Source organism: Podarcis erhardii (genome assembly GCF_964252035.2).
Source record: "Podarcis erhardii genome assembly, chromosome: 7".
In the NCBI taxonomy this organism is placed as follows: domain Eukaryota; kingdom Metazoa; phylum Chordata; class Lepidosauria; order Squamata; family Lacertidae; genus Podarcis; species Podarcis erhardii.
The window spans coordinates 43,978,078-43,990,500 of record NC_138511.1 but is presented as its reverse complement, the minus strand read 5'-3'; the positions used below and the strand labels follow the sequence as shown (position 1 = coordinate 43,990,500).

The 12,423-nt window shown below is 46.5% G+C and overlaps 1 protein-coding gene across 1 annotated transcript in view; it reads left to right on the top strand.

Moving 5' to 3' along the window:
- JPH3 (junctophilin 3) overlaps nucleotides 1-12,423 on the top strand; it is an 85,519-nt gene that overhangs the window by 56,451 nt on the left and 16,645 nt on the right. The window contains exon 3 of the mRNA XM_081872052.1: nucleotides 9,738-9,862. Coding sequence (XP_081728178.1) covers nucleotides 9,738-9,862 — 125 coding nt within the window. The remainder of the gene's footprint in view (nucleotides 1-9,737; nucleotides 9,863-12,423) is intronic.

Genomic DNA, 12,423 nt, shown 5'->3' with positions numbered 1-12,423 from the left:
AGAGCAAAATGCATTGTAGAAGTTATACACTTTTATTAGAAGCCCACCTTTAATTTTTTTGCAAAGGAATTAACTGAACCAATTAAGATGTGAATGCTTTCAGCATCATTTTTAACACAGCCAGTGTATGTGCTTCCTTCCAACATCCCCTGACAACTTATTCCTCGTTATTGGTCACACAACAATAATTATCTTGCTGATCTCAACGAAAAACAAATATGATCTGAATGCCTCTAATGGTGATTTGTCTTTTTACGGACGAACTGTGTGTTGCCAAGGTAGCAAGCTTTTCAGCCGCACAAAATTATTATTTAGGCATGACAAGTGAAGGCTGCAGCAAAATGTTGCAGCTTGGAGCACTCCTGCTCAGAATTCCAGCCTACCAGCCATGCAGTTGTTCAGAATATCCCATTTCATTCTTCCTCCTCACTGGTTTTATGCTTCCCCCCTCCTCCAGCAACACTCAGCACCATTCCACCTGCTTGGATGGCTTTAAGAGAGAATTGCACAAATTCAGGGAGAAGAAGGCTATCGGCAGCCAGAAGCCCTGAAGGCATTGTTTTGCCTCAACTGTTGGAGGCAGTAATGCTTCTGAATACTAGTTTCTGGAAACCACAGGAAAAGAGTGCTCATGGGTTCAGGCCCTGCTTGCAGGTTTCCCACAGGTGCCTGTGAAAACAGGATGCTGGAATAGATGGGCCTTTGGCATGATCCAGCAAGCTCCTCCGATGTTCAGTGTAATTTTCCAATAGGATCACCCTGAACCATTTTGGAGTCGCATTGTGCACTGAAAAAGGTAACTGGTGCAGGCAAAACCTTTTTCTTTATTTCTTTATTCCCCATTGAAAGGATAGAGAAATTGTGCAAAGGGATACAGATAAAATAGGTTGAAATGTTGCCCTATCAAGATCCCAAGAGCAGGGTTATACAGAGGTACGTCGGGTTACAAACGCTTTGGGTTACAAACACTTTGGGTTACAAACTCCGCTAACCTGGAAGTAGTACCTCGGGTTGCAAACTTTGCCCTAGGATGAGAACAGAAATCACACAGCAGCAGGAGGCCCCATTAGCGAAAGCGCACCTCAGGTTAAGAATGGTTTCGGGTTAAGAACGGACCTCTGGAACTAATTAAGTTCGTAACCTGAGGTACCACTGTATTATATACGTGAACATCCGCTGAGTTACAGGGTGAAGCGGTAAATTTGAGTCTCTTAAAACAGGAACTAAATGCTTTTTCTCACACACACACACACACACACACACTCCTGCAGAAAACTAAATGTCAGAGAGAACACTTCCACTTACAAGCTAGCTTTCTACTTGTAGGACGCAATCTCTTCCCTTCCCCTCCCCTCCCCTCCCCTCCCAGTGAGAAGCATTTCCAGCCCGTGAGCTCCCAAGTGATGTGTACATTGGAGACACGCTGTGAGCACTAGACCTGGAAATTGCACCACCAATTACTCTGCAGTGGAAGGGAATATTCCCTTGCTGTAGGAAGATTGAGAAGCATTTCTCAAATTATACCTGACTGCATATTTACCTGAAAGACAGCGTGGTTTCCATGGAACCAGCACAAACCTCAGAGGGAAACACTGGCCTTCTATGGGATGGAGTCACTTGTGCTTTAACTCCTTCACAGCCTATGCACTTTGAAGATATGAACCAGCAAGATGGAGGGGGTCTCTTGGCATAAGTGTGAGCCCCAAGTTTTGCTGGTGCAAAACCAACTGTGATCAGTCTGTGCACATTTACTGCTATGTGCAGGATGTGGTTCTGGCATGCTCCACAAAGGTTGCTTTTCAAGCATTTGTGGTGGGGTGCCAGAAGCTGGCACTTCAGCTTTGTGGGGGCTGGGAGGAAGCGTGGCTCAGGGGCTGAGCACCTCTTTTGCATGCAGGTCCCAGGTTAAAGGAGGGCAGGGCTAGGAAGGACCTCTGTTGTGCACTCACCCTGAGGGTGTCATGGTCCGGTTCACGGGTGATCGAAGTCCCAGCAGGGGATGTCAGGACCAGGGGCAAGATGGCGGGGTGGAAACAGGAACGGGGGTCCAGAAGCCAGGAATCAGGAAGCCAAGAGTCCAAGAGTCAGAGAGCCGGGAGTCAAGAAGCTGAGGTTCAAGGATCAGGTAGCAAGAAACCAAACACAGCAAAGCAGGAAGTGTGTTGCTGTGGCAAAGAGCCAAAAGGAAATGCTGACCTTATATCTCTTCCCAGCTCTTGCCACCAGGTGCTGTGAGTTACCAATCGGCCTCACCTGTGCGGCCGCGCTTTGCCTCTTCAGAACAAACTTAGGAAGGCCCAAGTCCTGCAAAGTCCTATTGGTCACAGGGCCTGGCTCCTGCACACATACCTGACAGAGGGAGAGGGCAAGGCAAACAGCTGCATCTCCTTCTCCATTCCACGGCCACGTTCACATCTGCATGGCATCCTATGGGGCTGGTGGGAATCATAGTCTGAAGCTACTCGATAGCCCTTGGGGTCCCTTCCAACTCTACAGTTATATGATCTGGAGGACACCAGGTTGGGAAAGGCTGGCATAAACAATGGCCTGGATTCAATAGAAGGCAGCTTCTTATGTTCCTACGTATAAGATTTTTCTTTAACTTACAGGCAGTGGGGGGTGGTGAGAGGTGGATTGGGACCATAGTACGGAGAAGGGCCTGACTCCTTGCCTCTGCTACATCACTGACCAGAACATAAGAAGAGCCAGCAGAATCAGGCCAATGGCCCATCTAGTCCAGCATTCTGTTCTCACAGTGGCCTGTGGGAAACTCGCAAGCAAGACTTGAGCACCAGAGCATTCTGTCCTCCTGTGGTTTCCAGAAACTGGTATTCAGAAGCATTACTTGTTCTCCTGCTGTGGAGGCAGAGCACAGCCATCATGGCTCGCAACTGTTGATAGCCTTATCCCCCATTATTTTGTCCAATCCTCTTTTAAAGTCCTCAAAATTGATGGCCATGACTGCCTCCTGTGGGTAGGAGCAAGTTCCAGAGTTGTCCTGAGACTTCCAGGATTTATCTCCATTGGGTGCTCAGTCACTTCAGTTGCCCTTTACTTTTCCAACTCTACAATATTCATTTTTAGATGAGGTACCCAGAACCAGGGGATGTGGGTGGCGCTGTGGGTTAAACCACAGAGCCTAGGACTTGCCGATCAGAAGGTCGGTGGTTCAAATCCCCGTGACGGGGTGAGCTCCCGTTGCTTGGTTCCTGCTCCTGCCAACCTAGCAGTTCAAAAGCATGTCAAAGTGCAAGTAGATAAATAGGTACCGCTCCGGTGGGAAGGTAAATGGTGTTTCCGTGCGCTGCTCTGGTTCGCCAGAAGCGGCTTAGTCATGCTGGCCACATGACCCGGAAGCTGTACGCCGGCTCCCACGGCCAACAAAGCAAGATGAGCGCTGCAACCCCAGAGTCGGTCACGACTCGACCTAATGGTCAGGGGTCCCTTTACCTTTTTACCCAGAACCAGACAAAGCATTCCAAATGTGGTCGCACCAAAGATTTGTATAGTGGCATTATGATACTGGCAGTTTCATTTTCAGTTCCTTTCTTAATGATCCCAAGCATGGAATTTGCCTTTTTCACAGCTGTCGTGCACCAGAACCCCCCCTCCCCTCCCTCATTCCTGCTCTTCTCAGTGCCTGCTCTCCTCCTTGCAATGATCTTGTGCATTTGCAGAGCTCTCCATCTCCTGGTGCGAGGTCAGTGCTTGTGCCTCCACGGATGTAAGGAGAAAGTCTCTTCCGTTGCTCCTCAGAAATAATCATCTGCCTAAGGCAGCTTTTGCTATTAGTGTGATGTTTATATCAAAGGAAGAGATTAACATCTTATTCTGATAGTTTTTCCTGGAAGACTGGAGGATGCTTATTTTGGCAGGGAGACGTACATCAGCCCTCACGAAAAGCTCGTTGCCTGGTTAACCATAGCTGCTCCGTAGCCTGAGCCCCAGGAGGCTGGCTTAAGCCCTGGTTACGGCGACTTCAAATTAGAGTCTCTTGCTCGCTTAGTAATGAAATCCGGCTAATAAAATAGGTTACCTTTAGCTACTTGCTTATAGTAAAGAGAGGATACCCCATGGTTACAAGTTCATAACAATTCATTAATACTACCCCCATCATGTATATTATATTAGTTCATTCTCATCACAAAGGATCATCACCTGTAGTAATTGAACAATTAAAAACATATAAGAATATTCTACCTTGACCCATCATATGCTGTTCCTCTGTAAGAGATACAGTGGTACCGCTGGTTACGAACTTAATTCGTTCTGGAGGTCCATTCTTAAGCTGAAACCGTTCTTATCCTGAGGTGCGCTTTCGCTAATGGGGCTTCCCACTGCGCTCGCACATCCAGCGTGTGATTTCCGCTCACATCCCGGGGCAAAGTTTGCAACCAGGAGCAGCTACTTCTGGGTTAGTGGAGCTCGTAACTCGAAGTGTGCGTAACCAGAAATGTTCATAAACAGAGGTACCACTGTACAGGTACAAAGGGTTCCTGGATAGCTCAGTTGGTTAGAGCATGGTGCTGATAATGCCAAGGTTGCAGGTTTGATCCCTGTATGATACAGCTGCATATTCCTGCATTGCAGGGGTGGGACTAGATGATCCTCAGGGACCCTTCCAACTCGACAGTTCTGTGATTCCAAACACAGGGCCTTTCTACATATGCATAGAAATATTATGGTGTTGGAGTAAGATCATTTCTTTGAATATTCTCACTTATAAAAGCTCTCTGCATGTAGACACTGGTGTGTCAGAGAGGAGGGTTCTAGGTAGGGATGTAAAAAGGCAGAAATTTCATTCCGACCTGTATCCTTCACAATCAACTCTGCTTCCATTCTGCTGCAGTTTGGTTTCTGCCAACTGCTATGTTATTCATCTTGCTATCCCCTTTTTAATCTAAGTTATGGAAAAGAAAAGAAAAAGATGTCATTAATTACATAGCATTTGTGGACGTAAGAAGAACAATCATGTGAATGAATACTGATTGTAATTTGCTTGATCATATTTCCATTCCTAACAGTAGATGAACACACAGACTGCATCAGTTTCCACTTCCTTTCCTGTTTTTGTTGTCCAGCCTTTATTCAGCATTCATTCTAATTTGTTTGTGGGGTATTTACAGTATATGGTGTCCCATTAATCATTCATCCTTCTCAAACTTTTCACTGCTTTTCCTTGACACTTTCCTATCACAAAGGTCCTTTTTTAAAAAGTGGATTTGTTGCCCTTAGGCGAGAGACCACTTTAATTGTGCATGGTTAAGTTTCCAGTACGTGCCTGAACTTGTCCTGCAAAATACTGGCAGTCTGGGAGCACCCTGAATTACAATACAAAGGACAGGACTATCCCTTTGAAATCACCTCAGTCAGAGAATGCCCTTCTTTGAGAGAAAGTGGTCTGGGAAAGACCTGCGCCAGTGAAAGTGGTCTGGGAAAGACCTGCACACTTTTGTGGGGAGGGAGTTCTGCTCTCTGGGACTACTGCAAAAAAGAATTGGCCATCCTTGCCCATTGAACTGACCAAGCCAGCAGTGGGTATGCAGACCTCTGAGACAGGTCTTAATGCCTAGGCTGGCTCATATGAGTATGGATTATTGAGGTAAGGTCCACTCTTTCTAGATAGGCAGCTGGGTATCAGCCTCTGCTAGCAAAAGGCAGCCCTAGGTACAGACGTCTCTTTCACAGACAGCACTGGATCCAGGCTGATAAAACTGGTCCTGCAGGGGAAGTGCAACCCCTCTAAGACCAGTTGCACCCCGCTATCCAGATCAGCTGGCTCCCCCGCCCACAGCGCCTCCATCTTGGCTGGATTGAGTTTCAGTTTGTTTGCTCTCCTCTATTCCACAACCACCTTCAGATGCCTGTTCCACAGCTTCCCCGGGATTCTCAGTTGAGCAAGGGACCTTTCTGTGGTGCACATTCTTCCTGTTTATGGGACACCATGTAAGATCTGGAAGGAGTTATTCAGCAACATTTTTGTCCTGCCACTGGAGACCACAGCAAGGATGGTGTCTGTTCTCTGATGCTTTGTGGACACCTGCTTTATTTAAAGTTGTCTTCTGCTACTCAGTGTGGTGGGTGCGTGAAGCGGGTGAAAAGTGATTAGACAGCATGTACATGTCATGTCAGAGAGCCTGCTTTACAAGGAAAATAAAAGCAAGCAATTAACAGGGGAATTAGGAAGATGAGCTAACGCACATTCTATACGGAGGGCCTATATGAACGCAGGCAGCCGATAAGTGCTTTGTGCAGCAAACACGCTTTGCAAGTGCTAAACGGATTACTTGCATTTATTTAGGGTGCTTATGCTTATTATAATGAAGCTGCAATATATACAGATTGCTATCTTAATTCTGCATTTCACTCCTTCTGCTTCCAAGTGCCTTGCTGCACATTACAGTCACACCAGAAAATTTCCATAAGGCAGATGAAAAGTGTAGGTTTTATACACTGGGCCTGTCTTAAAAGGAGAGGTTCCAAATTAACACCCTTCCCCTCATAGGCTTGACATTAGTTTGTCTTTGGGCACTGAGCAAGGAACTTGCCCTCAAACTGGGAGAGGTTCAAGGTGGCTTTTCCCCAGAGACAAGGACTGACAGCAGGGTCTCTGTGTGAAGCCAAGGCAACCAGTGGTGAACAGCTGGAATTGTAAAAGGATGCTAATTAGACTATTATATTGCAAATGCAAACAGTTCCATCGTTCAGCTTGGAGGAGAGTGGCATCCAGGGACTTGTGGGCTCTCTTCCTTCTTCTCTTCTGGTGGCATTTCACATATCTGGACTGTCAGAGGCATCTTCCTCCACCTTTTCTCTAGCATCTGTTGGTGTTTCTTCCCCTCAGCATGGTCCATTGTTTCCACATTCATCTTCCCAGAGATCCACAACAGGATTCAATGTCCCCTTTCATGTGCTGGCAAACAACTGAGTTCCCTCTCTCCCCCTTCCTTTTCCTCCATCGCCATCACCCTTATCATTTATGCAATGCATTTCAAGTTTTCAAAGCATTTCACCATCCTATATAGATTGATATAGGCACAGAGATATAGATTTATTAACTGCACTTTCATAAGTAACATCACAAGGCGGTATACGGAATAAAAACACAGCATCGCAGTCAAGAACACTGCCAAACACATCAGTAAGAGCTAGTTGGCAAAGAATCTCAGGCTTGAAAGGCCTGTCTGAATCATTAAGCTTTCAGAAGACGTCTGGAAATGAGTAGGGATGACTCCTGCTGCTGCCCAACCTCTATTGGCAAGGAGTTCCACAGGACAGGGCCTACCACACCAAAGACTCACACCCCAAGAAAGATTAGCCAAATGTCAGGGATATGGAGGAGACCAAAGGTTGCCCTCAGAAGACCTCAGTGATCAAGGTGAAACATTAGGAGTATATTATCATGGTAATGCTTATGCCACCCTTGTAAAGTAGACCAGCAGCCTAAAAGTCCAGCATTCTGCTCTCACAGTGGCCAACCAGATGCCTGCGGAACCTGAGCACAACAGCACTCTGCCCTCATGCAACTTCCAGCAACTGTTCTACATCCCCTTCTGCAAAGGAGCTAAAGTGGAGAAAATAGCAACTTAACTACAGTCTGCCTAACTGTATGGAAAATGGCCAAAATATTTTAAATCTGCTCCCCCTCAGCTCCACCCCCAGATTATTTTTATTACTGCTTGATAGCAGGACTGCCTGGAGGCCACTGCATGTGAACAGGGATTTTGTAAGAATGTGGGAACTGGCAGTCCGTAATCACTGCCCACTCCAAATCGTCATTCCCAAGTAAGCACGACCCACGGCTCCTCCTGGAACTAACATGAAGGGCTTCTGCTCTCCGGTTTGTCCTTTGTGACACGAGACATCTGTGAGCAACCATGCAGTGCCCCTATGAAGACACCTTCTTGCGACCCCTGAACCCAGCCCCTCCCAGCGCCAGGCCATTGTAAGGACTTGCTGGCCTTCACTCACAGTTCCAGGACTAAGAACAGAAGGATATATATGCCCACTTGGCAGCTCTGACCGGCCGAACTGGGACTGTTATGGGGCCCACAAAATGCTCACTGTGCCTTTGTAAGAAAGTCATCTTTTAGTGCAGCACTGTCCACACTTTGGAACTCCCTGCCGATTGACATTCACAGTCCGCTTTTTGACACATATTCTAAACCGCTGTTTTGTTTAGGGAAGCCTATCCAGACCTGTAGAATGTTGGCATGTGTTTCAATCTGGGATTTTCTTTTAGCTTATCTGATAATGCACTATAGTGTAATTATACAGAATGAAAGTGAAGTCACTGAAGAAAGGAGATGGGGGGGAGGGGGGAGGAAATAACATGTGGACCCAATCAATTATTAAGCTTAAAACAGCAGCTTTTTTCTGCCACTCTGGGAGAAGTGCAGAAGAACCACCTTGTGAAAGCCGATTTGTGCCCCAGGAGAGGGGAGGAGGGTTTGAAACCGTCACTCAGGCTGTCAGTTTCAACAATGCTCTCTCTGCTTATTCCTTTGACGTGGACATGGCAAGGGGCCAAAGAGGGACTGGATTTGCTTGCTACTCACTGCTCTTTCACCCAGAAGGGCTTGCAAAGGATCCTCTCACCTCCAGTTTGCACATACACATCCCTCCAGCTAGCTATATCTCAACTGTTGTAACCTAGGAATAAATGCTCGTATTCTTTTTTATTGTGATATATTGTTAGCTGCCTTGATGCATGGCCCAAGCACACATATTGTGTGCATATGTGCTTTTCTCTATTTAACTATGATTGTGTGGCTGTGTGTGTGTGTTCATAAATATTCAGCTGGACATTTCCTGCACCTGATCAAGTAGACCCTTGTCTACAGGTGGTTATGCTACAATAAATGTGTTAAATGTTAAGGGGCCACAACCTATTTTTTAATACTTAAAAATCAAGATACAACCCCACAGGTAGAGCTGCACTGTAAATAAACCTTGATTTTACACCACTTACCTTTCTCCAGAGAACCTTGGGGATTTCAGCGAAGGTGCTAAGAATCCTTTGCTACAAGGGTAGCCAATATGGTACCATGTTCTGGACTCCAACTCCCATCAGTCCCAGCCAGCATGGCCAACAGTTAGGTAGCGTTGCCATGTGTCCTCTTTTTCCAGGACATGTCCTCTTTTTCAGGGGTGAAATTTGAGACAAATTGCATTTGTTTGCTTTGAATGGCAGTCACAACACCCCCTTTCTTGCTCTTCAAAATATGGCGACCCTACAGTTAGGTATGATGGGAGTTGCAGTTCAAAGCACCTGTAAGGTGCCACTTTAGTTACACCCTCCTTGCTCCTCACAGAACTACAATTCCCAGAGTTCTTTGAGAAGGCAGTTCTTTAAGTCACAGCAGCGAAATCAGCCGCTACAGAGGAACACATTATGGCAACATGTGCTAAGGGAATGGTGTCTGTACTTGGGTGGAGTGGGGAAATGACTGTTCATCCTGCCTTCGTGTTTTGGCATTGCAGTTGGCACATTCTGGCAGAATTGCACCACCACTCCGGCATTTGAGCATTGATTCATACGAGTGAAATAACTGATGCGATGGCCTGGACTGGTTCCCAAGAGTTCCAGTTCCCAGGCACTGGTGCTGCAGAGCTAAAGGATCCAGACAAGCCCGATGGGTGGTGCTGGTGCTGGTGGTGTGTGGATCATGGAACGAGCTGGAGAAAACCCTCTGACCCCCGGTGTTGCCTTTTCTGTCCCCCTTGATCTCTCACAGGACATCCCACTCCAGGGCAAAGGCAGACGCAGCTGTGACGGCGGCGCAGAAGGCGCAGGAGGAGGCTCGGATTGCCAGGATCACTGCCAAAGAGTTTTCGCCTTCCTTCCAGCACAGGGAGAACGGTCAGTGACTTCATCCTCTCATCCCTGAGCGCTGCAAGCGCAGCTGTGTGCCTGGGAAGGGAGCAAGCCATCCCTTGCAGGAATTCTCCTGAGTCAGTGTCAGAAAGCAGGCCTCTCTTTGGCAGTCTGGCTCGCTCGCCTGCTGAGCCAGGGCTTCTGCTCCATCTCCTTCGGAGTCCCTGAGCCGCCATTTCTTTCCTCTGGGCCACGATTCACAACCATCTTGGTCTTACACAATCAAGATCCTGGTGAAGGGTTGCATCCAGTGCCCGTCCTACTCAGAGTAGACCCATTGAAATGAATGGGCACGACGGATTTAGGCCCATTCCTTTCAGGGGGTCTGCTTGAGTAGGACTTCGTTGGATGCAACACTTAGTGCATAAGCCCACACTTACAGACCCTCCAAGTGTCCCTGTTTTCCAGGGATGTCCCTGATTTAGAGAAGCTGTCCTGGTTTCTGATTTGATCCAGGAAAGACTCACTTTTCCTTAGGATGTCCCTATTTTCATTGGAGAAATGTTGGAGGGTATAGAGTTATCTGACCCTCGAGACATCTGAAGGCAATCCTGTAAAGTATTTTTTTTAAAGTTTAATGTTTTATTATGTTTCTATTTATGTTGGAAGCTGGCCAGAGTGGCTGAGGCAACCCAGTAAGATGTGTGGGGTATAAATAGTAAAATTATCATTATGGAATGGGACATTCCTATTTTCATTGGAGAAATGTTGGAGGGTATGCACTTATCTTTCCTCCGCACTTTAAAGCTCCATGTCTGAGCTCTCTTTACCTCTGAATCAGAGCAAACAGCAATCCATGGGAATCTTGAATTGTTCTTTGTTGCGCTTCAGCTTTAAAGAGCAGGCTTTTGCTGCGAAAGCTCTGAGGTGAAAAAATAGAGTGTACACATGGAGCTTTAAAGTGCAGACCTGTGCCTGGAAGGCACAGGGGGAAAGGTAAGTGTGGATGAGCCCATATCCTCCAACATCCTGGGGATCCTAGTGCTGCCTCTGGCTGCTGCCCAGCTGGAGTTTACTCATGGCAGGGCCCTCTTGGTGGTGGTTCCCTGTTTGTGGAATGCCCTTCCTGGTGAGGTGCATCTATCTCCCCCATTACTGACTTTCAGGAGAAATCCAAAAACATTTCCCCAGCATTTGATGGCCAATAGATACTGGCCATAACAACCATGAAATGTGTATCTGTGAGGATACGTCATTGCTTTTAAATGTTTTTTCTGTGTTCTAAATGCTTTTAGATAGATTTGAATCTCTTTTTATTTTATTTTAAATTGTCCTGTTTTAGCATTTTGATGTTTGCTGCTCTAGGCTCCTTTGGAAGGGAAAGCAGGATATAAATTTAATAAATAAAATAAATTTCTGACATCAGCTGTGGACAGAGGAAGATGCAGCTCCCTGTTGAAAGTGGGGCTTGTGGGCAGCTCATGAAACCTTCTGCCTTTTGCCCAAGTGGTTTTATTTCAAATCGTGCAGGTAAAGGAAAATGAATCACCTGATCTCTTTGTGCTCTCAGGTGATTGACAGGTGGGTGGCTGTGTCAAAGTTTGCCTGTGGGAGGTGGGAAAAGTAAGGCTCTGAACTGCCAGCCAGGTCTGGATGCCCACCCTTGTTTCAGTACAAAACATACCCATATCCCTGTAGAAACACAATCAATCAAGGTGTGCTTGCTTTCACAAATAGCTCAACTTGGGACCAAGCTGTTGTTTTTGGTATTATTGCTGCTGCTGCCACTACCGCATATACACATTTTCTGAAGACAAATCACACAAAACAATCCAGTAGCAGGGCGTTGGACCGGATGACCCTTGTGGTCCTTTCCTACCCTATAATTCGATGAAAGGGCTGGATAAAATTAAAAGCATAAAAAGGAATCAATGAAATCACAAACGAAAAGGCAGCCTAAGAATCTAATAACATTTCAAAGTGGCACACACTTAAAAACGCACCCTAAAAGCCTGTTGAAAATAGTAAGGTCTTTAAAAGAAGCCTAAAAACCAGCAAAGAAGGAAGCCAGGGGACTGTAACTTTGGGACCACCACTGAAGTGGCCTTGTCGCTTGTGTTGTTGTTGTTGTTTAGTCGTGTACGACTCTTCATGACCCCATGGACCAGAGCACGGCAGGCACTCCTGTCTTCCACTGCCTCCCACAGTTTGGTCAAACTCATGCTAGTAGCTTCGAGAACACTATCCAATCATCTCGTCTCTGTCGTCCCCTTCTCCTTGTGCCCTCAATCTTTCCCAACATCAGGGTCTTTTCCAGGGAGTCTTCTCTTCTCATGAGGTGGCCAAAGTATGGGAGCCTCAGCTTCAGGATCTGTCCTTCCAGTGAGCACTCAGGGCTGATTTCCTTCGGAATGGAGAGGTTTGATCTTCTTGCAGTCCATGGGACTCTCAAGAGTCTCCTCCAGCACCATAATTCAAAAGCATCAATTCTTCAGCGATCAGCCTTCTTTATGGTCCAGCTCTCACTTCCATACATCACTACTGGGAAAACCATAGCTTTAACTATATAAACCTTTGTTGGCAAGGTGATGTCTGCTTTTTAAGAT